The 15,588-nt window shown below is 35.4% G+C and overlaps 1 protein-coding gene across 1 annotated transcript in view; it reads left to right on the forward strand.

Annotated features, from left to right (window-relative positions):
- Positions 1–12,778, forward strand: part of Smp_155220 (family M16 unassigned peptidase (M16 family)) — a gene marked incomplete at both ends in the record, with an annotated part of 31,037 nt that extends 18,259 nt beyond the window's left edge. The window contains 3 exons of the mRNA XM_018797813.1: positions 927–1,043; positions 5,688–5,783; positions 12,428–12,778. Coding sequence (XP_018652818.1) covers positions 927–1,043; positions 5,688–5,783; positions 12,428–12,778 — 564 coding nt within the window. The remainder of the gene's footprint in view (positions 1–926; positions 1,044–5,687; positions 5,784–12,427) is intronic.
- Between the last annotated feature and the right edge of the window lie 2,810 nt (positions 12,779–15,588).

Below are 15,588 nucleotides of genomic sequence, written 5' to 3' on the forward strand. Positions count from 1 at the left end.
AAACACTTGTCTACCGTTTTCGATTCTCGATGGTTGTCTAGCTACAGTCAATCTGTGACGCAAACGACAGAATCCATGTTCTTCACGAATTCTTTATATATATATATATATATATATATATATATAGACTATCTTCTCAGGCACGCCGTAGTGTCGAAGAAGCCTCCATAGTGTCTTCCTGTCCACGCTATCAAATGCTTTCTCGTAGTCAATGAAGTTGATGTAGAGTGATGAATTCCATTCAATTGATTGTTCCACAATTATCCGTAGAGTTGCGATTTGGTCTGTACACGATCTATCCTTACAAAATCCAGCCTGTTGATTTCAAAGTTGGGCGTCAACAAAGTCCTTTATTCTGTTTAACAACACCCTGTTAAAGACTTTTCCTGGTACTGAGAGAACAGTGATTCCTCTATAGTTATCACACTTGCTGATATCGCCTTTCTTTGGTATCTTGATCAGAAGTCGTTCTTTCCAGTCTCTTGGTACTTGTTCTTCATCCCAAATCTTGTTGAAGAGAATGTGGCGTATCTCTGCAGTTGCTGCTATATCTGCTTTCAGTGCCTCTGCCGGGATGTTGTCTGTGCCCACTGCTTTGCCGCTCTAGATTTGTCTGATGGACATACCTTATATATATATATATATATATATATATATAACTTTCAACCACACTGTTAAGAGTATTGAAGACTAGCAGTCATACGATTCCTTCGCCTAAACCGATGTAGTTAGAGGAGAGTGGTATTTTGAAACCGGAACTTGAACGAATTTAAACGTTGAATTCATTTATCACTGGAACTATTCCTTCATTTTATGATTAATCAATGTGTTTTTCTTTTGTTTAAAAGCAAACAATCGAATTATAAAATTGTTTACAGTTTATAATTCACTTACTATAGTAGAATTTAATTTAAAACTTCCTATAGGTAGAATCATTGATATCTGTACATCAATTAGAAGATCCTAATATGATGACTGAATTTGAAAGAAATTGGGATGAAATTATGGAAAGTACAGCAAATTTTAATTACCGTGAAGAATGTGTAAGTTGATTTGGTATTAAATATCATAGATGATGAGATCCAAATTGTAAGGCTATATCGAAGCAATACACACAGTATGGACATATGCCAATTAGAGACTGACCAGTTGCAGTCCTAACACATCGATGGGAAGATTCAAACAAACAATACTAAGTGAAATTAAACTTCACCCCATTGCATAAGCAAGTGGCTATCAGGACTCAGTGGCCGAGTGGATAACGTGATGGCATTTGAAGCGAAGGATACTGGATTCGAGTCCCAGAGTGAACATCAACTCTGATATGCAGGTACATCCAGCTGACGAGTCCCAAATGGGACGAAACGCGCGTCCTGGATTTCACTGCTGACCACTATCCATCTTTGCTTACAATGCTTGTGAATTAAGGCTATATCGAGGCAATACGCACAGTATGCACATATGCCAATTAGAGACTGACCAGTTGCAGTCCTAACACATCGATGGGAAGATTCAAACAAACAATACTAAATGAAATTATTCAAACTACTTTCAACTAGATATTTGCATTAAAATAAGTTCATTCAAATATCAAACACTATAATCCTCTTGTAGTCAGAAAAAAGAAAAATTCATCATATTGTTATGACTTTTGTACCTTTAATTATCATGTGGCAAGTTCGTCAATCATAATGTTGACTTACACGACCTTGGCTATGTGCCAAATCAGTAATGCGTTAACCAGCACGAGCAGTTTTGAGTCAACTCTTCCCGCCTAGCCCTGTCCGCTTGAGTCCAGAACACAACCTCAACTTCCACTGTATGAATCATGTATTTCAGACATATGCAGTTTTATACAAGCAAACTAGACCGCATCACACTATAAAATAGAAAATAACAATTGATATGACGGGAGGAAAAGTCAAAATTACATCGTTTTATTCATTGTGATACTTGGTCAACATTACTTCCGTTTTAATTCAATGTGATGATTACACAATGTAGTACTTGTTTTGTTTTCCTGCATGATATTTTATTCTGTATAACATACGATATACTTGTATTTAATTGACCTGAACTATGCTCAGCATGAAATGCAGCATGTGATTTGTGTGGTACCTCCAAGTTTTTTTTTTAGATATATGTGATTTTATTTTAATTATTAATCAAAATGAGTGTGCAATCATTATATAAATGAGTGTATTTTCGACTAAAATCGTCCTCGTGACTCGTGATTACTAGCAGAGCTTAGGAGCTGAATCTAGCGTTCAATCAGAAGACATATAAACAATAATACAAAAAGGGGTTTTTGCGGATATTATAGTAATTTTAATAGTTGAAATCATAAGTCAATTGAAGCTAAACCACCATGGAAAACCTGGAAGCACGGGACGGCTGTTGCGTCCTATTGTGAGACTCTTCATCCACAAGACTGATAGGTCCTTGGTTCGAATCTCGCAAGGCGGGACCGTGGACGCGTGTTGCTGAGGAGCCCCATAATAGGACGAAACAGCCGTCCAGTGCTTCCAGGTTTTCCATGGTGGTCTAGCTCCAATTAACTCATGATTTAAGCTATAAAATTACTGAAATCACAAAAGCCTCTTCTAATTATAATCATATGCTCGCTAGTAACTGACTCTATGAGGTATTTCCTGGAGTTCCAGTGAGAAGCAGTGACCAGTGGAGTTCAACCAGGTTTGTTGTGAGATATCAACTCACTGAAGACAATTGGTGAATGGTTGCTCAACTTCGTCGATCGGTTGAAGTTAGACATTAACACCGTTGAATGCCGGCTCAGTGGTCTAGTGGTTAAGCGCTTGCGCGCGAGACGGAATCGTGGATGCGCACTACCAAGGAGGGGTCCTATAATAGGACGAAACGGCTGTCCAGTGCTTCCAGGTTTTCCATGATGGTCTAGCTTCAATTGGCTCGTGATCTCAACTATCAAAATTATGCAAGATCAAGTTAAAGTGGCTGTAAGTGTGAGAGGCTGTAACTAAAAGACTGAGAATAACTTAAGAATAGTAAATCGTATCATAATAGCTAATAGATAGAATGAAAGCTTATGATTAAAGGCATATTAATACACGTATAATCTAGATACTTAATAGTTATATAATGAAAATATATATAATGATAGTCCACAAATAATTCCTAGCAGTTACCATTCATTTATTCTTTATTAGGATATAACATATACTGTTATGTCTTTCAACCGCTGATTAGAATTACTTGACAATGGCATCAATCGAAATCCCAACTTCAGTGATTTAGTGTTTTTAACTTGTCTAATTATACGTTCAACCAGCACTAGTAACTTTGATCCGGTAGCTATGTTTCTATTGGTCCACTACTCACGGACTCCTCTCTATGCCCAGCTTTCAGTTCAAAGTCATCAACTAACCTCTAATATATTTATATTCCAAGTAGACTTGGTTTATGTACAGGCATAACAAACCATATCACATCATGAAATGAAAAGAAACAGCCAAACCTGACTGTAAATAAGGGAGATTCTAAGTGATAGACAGGCAACAAATTAAGAATAGTAAGTAATGTGACAGTTTTAATAAAATCAACCGAAAGCTTTTGTTCAAAAGAATATGTATAATAATATTCCATAAATCAGTCTTGAAAGTTACCTTTCCTTTATTTTTTTTCCTAATATAACACTTATATCTTATAATCTCTAATGGTTATTCCAGGGCTTAAAGTGCGAAGGTTTTTGTCGATACAGTCATTGTGATAAATATTATCCGTAGTAGTCAATGGTGACCGTAGAATATCATAAATCGAGTGAAGTTAGAAATGTCAATTTATTTATTTATTTAAACACATAAATATTGGTACAAGGAAGCACCAGATAAATATGCACCGCACAAATTTTATTTCATTTGTGTGAGGGTTGTGATACTGCCCAGGTGCCCAATCTGAAACAGGTGACTTTCTTAGGGGGCCACACACCGAGCCTTTGACCTAAAGGTCTAGTCCACAAGGCAGTGGAGCATGGTGAGGAGATGCATTCCCATGGTAGCCGGTGACCAACGATTGGTTCATACGCCATTTGTTCCGTCAGGATACTGGAGCCCATATACACCATTGGTTTTGAATCAGGGTTTTCCAACTCCCCCAGATGAAATTCCCGTGTCTACCGACCCGGTTAAAGCACCGAACATTAGCTTTTCGTCCTCTCAATTTCGTAAACAACACCGGTGCCACGAGAAGGCAGTGAGTATGACTTCGCTGACAGAGGCTATATATTCGCGTGTCCATGTGAGAGCATTTGGAGAGCTAGAGCGAACTCTCCCCACTCTCGGCCGTACCAGGGCATTTGGGGGCGAAATGTCAAATAAATATTTGACAGTATTTGAAATGTCAAATATTGAATGTCAACTCCGCAGGGAATAAGTTCTCACTTCAAACACCTGACAGTCTTGGATTCGATCTTTAGTTAGGATTGTGCTCGCAGATTGTTGAGAATTTCAGTTTTCCCTGGTTTTTATTTGATCAATTTCTGCCATTGTATTTATAAAGCTATGAATCCGCATGTAACGGTGAAATAAAAGTTTATTGTCGTATATAAAAAAATACTTATTGAGAGCCATCTTCTCCCTCCCCCCGCTGTCACACACAGATATACAAAGGATATTAAACTTAGTAACTGATATATATGCAAATAAATAATAAAATGGGGAAACATTGGTGTTATGATTTGACCTAGCCGTCGCCAATTATTATGTCTTGATCAAGGTTGTCGCTAATTCGTTGACCTTACAAATTAAACAAGGACGTAATTCGCGTAAATTATCCACCAATAGAATACGACTTCTACGACCTTCACACTGTGACAATGACGTTCGATTAGTATGAGTAATCTAGCGTCCTTATTGGCCCTTATCCGCCTAACCCGTCCACTTGACTCCAAAACACCAATAGCAGCTGCTGTAATGCGAATCGTTTATTTCAAGCATACTTTGTCTATATACCAAACAGGCAGACCACACCATAAAATAGAAAATAATATTTGTACAATATCAAGCCAAATGAGGCTGTAAGCGTTGGAACAATAATCAATAAACTGAGTATAATTTAGGAACAATAAATCATATAATAATAATCAATATGTCAAAGTGAAGCTTGTAATAAGATGAATATAGATATAAATAATCTAGTTACTGAATAGTTATACAATAGGAATATAAACAGAATAATAGTCTTATAAAAGGTCCCGTAAATTATCCGTACTTACTTTTTCCCTAGTATATAACAATTGGTAGGACAAAATGAACAATATTTTGGTAATATACATTGCAAGCCGTAAAGAACGTGAGAACAGTCCCATCTTATCATAGGACTCTTCAAGCTCACTCATCCACGACTCTATCGGAGATGAAACCCAGAAAATTCAGGTTGTGTGGTCTCAATGTCAAGCGCTCATCGCAACACCTGAAAGTTCTTGTTACGATCCATGTTGGTATCATGGATTCAAACTCTGAAGCAGTTGTTCTATACTAGGATGAATCAGTTTTCCTGTACCTTGTGGCTTTCAATAATTGTTTGACTAAGTTCATAAGTCTATGATTTAAACCATAAAACTCACCAATCTATACAAACCTCTATAGCGTATTTGTTTTATGATAGCACTGAAGATAGCAATATCATACTGTATGTTTTTTTTATTTATTTAGGTGAAAATTTTGTCAACTATTACTCAAGAAAGTCTATTGAATTTCTTCTTAACAGAATATTTGGATGTTAAAAAACAACGTTCTTTATTTGTACAGGTAAGTAAACATTGTATTGACGAGAGGTTAATTTAGGCCACTGGTGAAACTATAATTTACGGACGACCTTTAAATGACTTTGGGAATGTTTACCTACTTACTAGGGTTAAATGAGTGTTATAAATCTGTGTGAAAAATGATGATTACGGTGTACTGTTAATGGTTAAGGTTAGGAATTAGATTTAGAGTTTTCATCACGAACTGACATCAGTTAAAATGCCAAAACGTTATTTAGCCAAATGGATGAATGAATTTCAAGTCAAAGTCTAAGACTTGTTATCCTAAATCTGATTGATACCTCCATAAATTATAGTCTCGCCTAGTTCAGCTACATACGCTATCTTACTCTCGATTTTCAAATGTTATATTCCTTCTTTTTTCCCGCCTTGATTCTATCTTATCAAGTTTGCTATATCTCGAACTTAGATTCTTAATCTGTCTCGTAATACTTGAGCATTCGAACGCTAGAACCCTCCCAAGTCACAAATCAGAGGACAGAAGACAAGTAGAAGGAATGTTATTCCAAATAGTGTCGATTATGGTGCAAAACTGTCAGGTATTTATAGTTTTTAGTAGAAACGAAATCATCATTATAGTTATCCAATCCGCACACAGGGAGTTATCAGGATTGTCCAATAGGGAAGCTACACGTAGTGATTCTAGAATATTCTTCCAAAACCTGATGGGATGGAATATGTTCGGCTCCTTCTGGGCTTCTTAGAGCTTCCTCAACTTCATTTGTGGACCATCCTCACAAAGTTATGTCAATTTATGTCAACGTATTTATATGCATAAGGCTCTACGCTGATTACAACTAACTGCATATAAAGTGGATTGAAATGCAATTTGACTCGTTTATTCACGAATGACCATATTGATAAATCGTTCATAAAAGGTTCCAAACTTAATTTTTGTGAAACACTGGGATATTAATCTAAATAGGAAGTTATTTGAAATTCATGAGGGACATTAGAAAACTATTCATCGTCATAGTTTATTATTGATCGATCGTTGTAGCGCTTACTTACATAGACCCCAGATTTAATCAAAGTTAAAAAACATTTAACAGATCCCCTGAAGTCTTTGAATCTGATATCCAGTTATCTGCATCTTACGAACTCATTCAATTTATGAAGTAGAATTACTGTCCAGTACAGTTTTTTTTAATTTTATGTAGGACTTCGATCAATCAAACTTCGTGTACTTATTCGTCTTTATCGAAATTAATCACCTCTTCTGCTTAAATTTTTACTAAATATTACTCTATATTGAGATCCAGATTGTAGCTGCTTCTACTTTGATGTTTAATGATCAGGCTCATGTATTATGATGACTCAATTGATCTATGTTGACTGTAAGATTTGTTCTGTATTGGCTGGTACTACTGTAGTGAACAGAACACGAGTGGGGACAATCGAATGTATTTTAGCACAGCATTACAGAATATCTCATTAAAATATGAGAACCATATAGTGAAGAGTTAATTTGCAAACTAACAATCAATTGTCTCATTTTAACTGTTTCTTCTGCAAATATCCATCCATAGTCTCCAATTATAATTGTTCATGCATTTTCATACCAATTGCGTGCCGTTCCCGTTCTCTGCTTATCGATCTTCTACTGAAATACATTCAATGCCCGACCATCACCATATACTACTAATTATTTGAATATCAGTAACCCACACCACACTACCATCTTCCGATATCGCGGTGACGGCCGGTAATACTGTAATTATTCTTTGTCCATATTCTTAGTTGTAATAAATTTGTGATGTATAAAATTAGAAGTTACTCATTATCATAATTGCTAGGAGGCAATAAATTTCACACTCAATGTTGGTGAACGATTTCACAGAAAATGTTCATCTCTTTACTAGTCACCTAATTGGTACCGCGTAATTTTAAGACCTATTTTCAACCAATCATTGGAGAGTTTGTGTAAATTAAAAGGACTTAGCAACAAAATAAATATAATCGGTTAAAATTTAATGATTATAGGAAATTTATTAGTTTTCCAAGGCCTTAATTATATCAATTTTTCAATCTCATTTTTATAGAAAGATTATTAGAATATGAATTCCATTGATAAAACGCATCAGTAACAAATTCATGTACTCAACTATGAGTGAGTTACACATTATGTAATAAGGACTAATGATATTCTCCAGTTACACACCATGATAAACTAACATAGGTTATTCTAGCTTCTGGATGGACCAATTTATTCATTTTTCTCAAGCCACACTTTGACTTTGTTGATTATTCACTTGTTAACCGTGAATGTTTTCTATATTATCATATATGTGTCCATTGCTCATCCTGTTTATTACGTGGTCTGGCTATAAATATTAAGATACACTTAGTCGAACTGAGTTGGCTCACTCGCCTTATCTGCTGCGCATCGCTTCGTTTCCTATTTCCCCGACGACATTATCCGCTTCGCTTTATTCTCATCGTTTCTCTGATTGTCTGTCTGGATCAACTAGTGTGTGAAATAAACGTATTCAAAATTCGTTTTCGTACTTGACCTATTTTATTCCGTTGTTCTCTAACGCGAATAAAGTCGACAACTATATACGTAGGTTGGCGGCATGTATATTTCAATAGTTATCGTTTTACGATCTAAATGTCGACAGATCCACTAAAGTTCCTCTATGTCATTTTGAGAATAATAGGACTAGAAGAAACAGTTCGACGTCCGAGAGTGAATCCATGCTGTCGATTGTAATTAGGGGGGAGTATGACGGCAATACAGGTGTCTCCCTCAAACAGTGAGCTTTCGCAGCAATACAACGGCTGTAAACCTAATACATCTCATAAGGTTCCCGATCATATCCTTCCACCTTTTCTTAGTATTTCCTCCCTCCCTACTATCACTACTCCTCTTATGACTTCATTTTTATTCTCCAGACATCACCAATAGTAACGATTTCACTTCATGTAGTGTTATTCTCGGTTATTGCTGAAACTCCTTTGTTAACGTACGTACGGAAGATTTCATTGTTCTAACTTTATGTCAAATCGGACAAATGATTTTATTACCTAAGACTGTAGAACCCTGTCACCATATACTGTTATCACTTCTACTACTCCTATCATTGTGTTAATATGATATTGTGGCAACTGAAACTGATTTGTCAGATTCTACGTTGGCTTACAACTGGTTAACTAACTGTAGAAATGACTCGATTGCATAATCGTTAATTATTATTCCCATTTAAACATTAATAAACACGAATTTCTGCTAAGGGATCTCTTTTCAACGAATTCACTATCAAGCTGTACAATCGTAAATATATATGAACACATGATGACGTAAAGGGTGGTTATCACTACCTGATTGCGTAATGTTAGTGATAATGACAAAAGATTGTTTGTATGCAAATAAAAATTAATAAATTAGCAACCAATTATAATATGAATAGAGTAAGATAATTAAAATGTTTTGTTACAATGTTACGTAATCTAGTACTATAACCTTTCTTTTGCTTCATCACTTCTAACTGAGATTTGCGTTGATGATGTCGTTCGGAAGAACGATGAAAAATCCACGATCAAGTCATCCAACTCAGAAGACAAAACTCCACCAAAATGTTACGTCATCATGTTTATTCCTTGTTCATATATGTCCTCAAGGAATTAAGACTTACAATTAAAGTTTTCATATGTACATACAATTATACAGCTTGATAATTAATTTTTCGAGACAAGCTCCCTTCACTGAACTTCTTGTTTTTTAATACAAGGTGTTCCAGTGTTGTCAAATTTGATGAAGCCGACTGGCTTTTCTGAGAATAGTTCCCGTTTTCAAGGCTTACAAACCCACTGCGTAGATGTAATTTTATGAAGTCAATACCCCGGGTCATCTAACGCGGTCACTGCAGCAGGGGCATTTATGGTCTATGTGTTTACTGGTAACACATAAGTTTTCACCCATACAGTCTTTTGCATACACACAAGTATATTCACCCACCTGGGAGGGTAGATGATCACTACTTCTTTCGAACGTATTCGCTACAACTGATTGTTACTTACTCATTACATGCATACCATAGTTACAAAGGTTTTCACCTCTGAACTGCATGACAGACATATAATCATAAACACTCTTTCAGGGGGGGGGTCGACGGTCATCTCTCTTTAGCATTTGCTACCATATTTTTTATCTCTTCGACCTGAAGAATTAGACCGCTTTTTTTATTAGACATATGGGAGATATTCTTTCAGCTTACGTTCCTTGTGGTAACCGATGCGTACACCCTTTGCATATACCTACACTCATAAACTTTACAAGCCAAAACTTATTCAATTCTTATACATAAACATCCATATCGGACAGCCTGGAAGATTTTAGTGAGCCACAAAATTGGAACCTGATTAGTGTCCAGTTTAAAGGAGAGCAATGGATTAGTCCGATCTCCCCTGACCACCCATATTAGCTAACAGGATTGCTCTCACTACTCAGTAGCACCAAGTGGATGTTTTGAGTCGGATTCCACTATCATTATTACTTTCTTTTGATAAGGGATTAACATGTTTCACTGTAAACCCTGACTTCGTCATTAACGATCAGTGTTTTTTTTCTTTTCTATCTGACCTTTAACTTCACTTTATGTTAAGGATTGATCGGCTGATTTATTATTATTATTATCGCTATTGTTACACTTCATACTGATTGTTTTATCTATTTTTTCTTAAGTATGTTTGTGTAGGTTATATGTTGTTTATTGTATATATTAATCTTAATACTGATTACAATGATCAGGCTATAAACACAATAAATCTTACAAATATAATATTATTGTGTACTAATTTATTTATGATGAATAAGGTACTCATTAGTGTACTTAGTTATGAGTTGTAATTGAACTATGATCATTGATAGTAGTAAGTGGTCGGTCGTTTAAATTGAAGTAGATGAAGCGAGACTACTTAATAACTAAAAAAAAACAAATCAAATAGTATTTCAATGTTTTATTGTTGATAAACTTCCATTTTCACTCTATATTTCTGATATTGTAAAATGTATGGTGTATCAATTTGGACTGATAAGTTTCCGATTTGTGTCGTAATTGATTAGGTGTATTTGTTTATTTATTTAAACAAATAAATATTGGTACAAGGAAGCACCAGATATATATGTGCCACACAAGTCTCATTTGATTTATGTGAGGGCTGTGATACTGCCCAGGTGCCCAAACTGAAGCAAGTGGTTTTATTAAGGGGTCACATCCGGAGCCTTTGACCTGAAGGTCTGATCCACAAGGCAGTGGAGCATCGTGAGGAAATGCAGTCCTATGGTAGCTGGTGACATAATAATTATCTCCCAAATGCCCTGGTACGGCCGAGAGTGGGGTGAGTCCGCTCTCCCTCTCCAAATGCTCTCACATGGCCACGCGTATATAGCCTCTACAAGGGAAGTCGTACTCACTGCCTTCTCGTGGCGGGGGTGTTGCTTACATAATTGAGAAGACAAAAAGCGAATGTCCGGCGCTTTAACCGGGTTGTTGGTCACGGAAAGTCCACCTAAGGGAGTTGGAAAACCCTGATTCAAAACCAATGGTGCATATGGACTCCAGTATCCTAATGGAACAAATGGCATATAACCCAATTGTTGGTCACCGGCTACCATGAGAATTCATCTCCTCACGATGCTCCACTGCCTTTTGGATCAGATCTTCAGGTCAAAGGCTCCGGATGTGACCCCTTAATAAAACCACTTGCTTCAGTTTGGGCATCTGGGCAGTGTCACAGCCTTCACACAAATCAAATGAGATTTGTGTGGCACATATATATCTGGTGCTTCCTTGTACCAATATTTATGTGCTTAAATAAATAATATTAATAAATCAGTGAGTGCAGGATATTGAATTGTAATTCTTTCTCCATATTTTATTTTAAACATTTGGAGTTAATTGCCAACTACTTTTTTATGATATGAATATGTTATTGTAGTGTTTAATCTAAGATATTGCATAAAAAGTCTAACTATTGTGCAAGTTAAGCCTTGGAATTAAATCTCTACTAACAGTTACACCATGATATTCAGTATTCATACATTGAATGAAGCAGCAACAACAACAAAAGATGATCAGAAGTGATTGGATATAATAAAAAAAATTTATTATACATTAAAGATACTTTGAATAATCAGTCTCTTCATCAAAGTTTTTATTCAAAATTATCTGTAAAATCTTGTTTTCCCGTTAATTTCTCACAGAAATCAAACAATCGATGTTTTCTTGATTCTAATCAAGTTGTATATTTTGAAATTCATGAATCAGTGAGATGGAGGTATCAATCAGATTTAGGATAATAAGTCTTGGATTTTGGCACGAAATTCATTCATCCATTTGGCTAAATAACGTTTTGGCATTTTAACTGATGTTAGTTCATGATGAAAACTCTAAATCTAATTCCTAACCTTAACCATTAACAGTACACCGTAATCATCATTTTTCACACAGATTTATAACACTCATTTAACCCTAGTAAGTAGGTAAACATTCCCAAGGTCACTTAAAGGTAGTCCATAAATTATAGCTTCACTTATAAGTCTTGTCTTTGAATAACCGCATTATATAATAATAATAATAATCGTCCTTATGTGTTCTTTTTACTTTGAAAATTAATTACATATAGGTTGATGTAATTGCCAATCCAGAATTGACTACAACTACTGTCTCCAATTCTTATTGTTTAGATTTTAATACAATTAATACAAATTTGGAAACATTAAAAAATGAATATATCAGTATAAACAGTATTGATATAGGCAACGCTTTGATGACATGTGGTTATGATGAAAAAGAAGCAATGAAATTTATGATGAAATCATATTCTAATACTAATAATAACAGTAATACAATCGATGACAATCTACTATTGGAACATGAAGAAAATGAATCAGATGAACAAAAGACTATGATTTTTATAAATAATTTGTTTAAATTCCGTTCAACTATTCAATATCAAACTGGTCGAAATGTTTAATAATGACTGCCAAAAAAGAAAAGAATAGACTTTGACTTCAGATGGTGTAATGTATAACATGTTCTTCTTCTTTTTTTTTAAGAAACGTACATTATTAGTATAGCCCATTTTCTTTGCTTTATCATCAATACGGTGATAATTCACTTTTCCTAAGTCTACATGATGTGATTACAAATAACTTGGTTACTATGTATGTGTGTGTGTGTTGGGGGACGCCAGAGTGATGAATTCGAATTTCGTTATATTTAATAGGCTTGTATTGGTAGTTGTTCTTTTTTTTTATTCCTTATCTTTGTACTAAACCTATTCATGGTTCTCGTCTTTTCATTTATATTTGTACATATGTTCATGTGTACTATTGTACCGTTGATGAATATATAAATTTGATAGGCAAATATATGCAAACATTTGACAATAAATGATAGTTTTTCTTATCTTCTCGGATATCGGTTGTTATAGTTTTGTAGAATAAAGAAATGGCAATTTCTGTCAATGTGATTTGATATAGGATCACTAAACTGGTCACCTAACTAGATCAATAATCCAGATAGTACGTCACAACATTAGACCAATGTCATACGCAAATTTATTTCTAAAATATCCAATTCACGACTAAGAATAAAATATAAGCCAAAAATAAAGCATAAGCAACCAACACAGTGAAGTCTCGGTGGAATCGCCTAGACTATAATTTGTGGACAAACCAATGAAATGAAAAAAGCAAGTCTTGTAGTTTGACGTGAAATTCATGCATATATAGTTAAAATACCGTTTTTGTATTATAGCTGGTGTTCCAAGTACCTAAAACCATATAATTAGAACATCGTGAACGACTGACACATTATGATTAGTTATACAACATCGGAAAGTAATATTCTTATTGAGAAACTTAAAAATAAAACTGGTCTAGTATTGAACGGCTATAGCAACGTTAGAGCGTTGGATGCAGAGCTCAAGGAGTAACTACTTCAGACTAATTGTACATTTCATGCATATCATGTTTCAGATTTTGCTTCCTTAGCTCTAAACCTTTTGAACCTTACTGTGGACAAGAAAAATCAGTGGAATGCAAGTATGTATATGAAGGTGTGCGGTATTTCTAGGATAAAAATTTTCCTAATTTATCCTTTTCTCTATAGGAAAAGGAACCTAGTAAAGATCCTAGATACGTGTGATAACCCCTCCCCCAATCAATTCAATTTTACAACTCACTACTCTAAAATTTATCAATTTCACTCATACTGTACACTAAAATAGTTTGCTTAAAATGTGATGAGGTTTTTTGAAAGTGCATACATATGTTTTTGATGGAGTTTTGTACTCTAAGCTGGATGGTTTGGTCGTGGAGCTTTAATCGTCCTTCTGAACAACATCATCAGCACAAACTTCGGATAGAAGTGAAGTGTTTGAATTTCTTCACATGTAGTTTACAGCTTGTCCTGTACACCTCGATGTTGATTGGTTCTTGTTGACCTTAAATCTGTCATTGTTTACTTATTTCTTTTGGTTATATTTCCCATTCGTTTAGGACCAAACCATCCAGCTCAGAGAACAAAACTCCATCAAAATCATTCACCTGAGCTACAAATTTTCTCCAGCATATATATGACTAACCAATATAGCTATCTACAATTGTTACAGTGTAGGCTAAAGTACAAGTATTCAGTCAGTTACAACGTAGAACTTCGTACGTACGTACATCAGTCCGAGTTGCCATACCAAATTAGCACAGAGATGTAGTTCTCGATTCAAATCCCATAGTGGTAGAACTAGTAAGAGTATAAGCGTAAACCGAAAGATTAGGGCTTGAAGATGTTATTCAAGGAGTATTATTCACTGAAATAAATTTGGAAAGAGCAAAAAGATAGAGACATGAAGAAATCAGAAGATTAGAATTTTGTAGAACATAAAGAGTGGATGCACCTTCGCCATTGCAAACGATTTGAGCCATATCATTCAAGGTCTCGAACCATCGATTGCTATCATCTCGCGGATCCCAACCAGGTAGTCTACACCTACCAACATGGCCCAGTCCAATTATCAGTGACTTCATGGATTTGTACCACGTTTTCTTCCATCCTACTCCTACACCATAAAACATCGCTCGTCAGGGTAGTCTGTGATTGGACGTACGTAACACACGTCCTAGTAATCTCAACTGATGAAGTTTCACTATTTCGTCAATCGATTTGCCATCCTTACCTAATACCCGTTTCCTAACAACTTACTTGGTGGTCCCAGGAAATACGAGCAATGCTTCGAAGATATCTATGATCGAATACTAGTAGACTACGAATATCCTCTACTCTTATCGGCCATGTTTCACTGCCATAAAGTAGGACGGAACGAACTGCTGCATAGTAAACCCGTCCTTTTCTTGCTAGACGGATATCTCGCCTACGCCATAAATGACGCGAGTTGGTGAAAGCTAGACGAGCCTTCTGTATCCGTGCTGAGATTTCGTCACACACCAGACCACAAAGGCAGATGAGACTCCCAAGATAAGTGAAGCGGTCAACACGCTCAACTACTTCACTCCCTATCATTAGTTCAGGTGCCGATGCAACCCAATCCTGAAGTACAAGTATTGTCTAAAGACCAATCAAATGTTCAATATTCAATTATATTTAAATGTCAACATTATTTATCTCTGTAAAAAATGTATACAATTCGACAGTTTGCCAAATAATTCCTCCAAAAAACAAAATATATCATCATAGATGAATCTGCTATTACATAAACACCAATGTCATTTAAAAGAATTGAAGAGAACTTTTTCTTAGAAGGCAAAAATATTTTTGTGAAAGTAT

The sequence above is a fragment of the Schistosoma mansoni genome, chromosome 5, assembly GCF_000237925.1.
Source record: "Schistosoma mansoni strain Puerto Rico chromosome 5, complete genome".
Taxonomy (NCBI): Eukaryota; Metazoa; Platyhelminthes; class Trematoda; order Strigeidida; family Schistosomatidae; genus Schistosoma; species Schistosoma mansoni.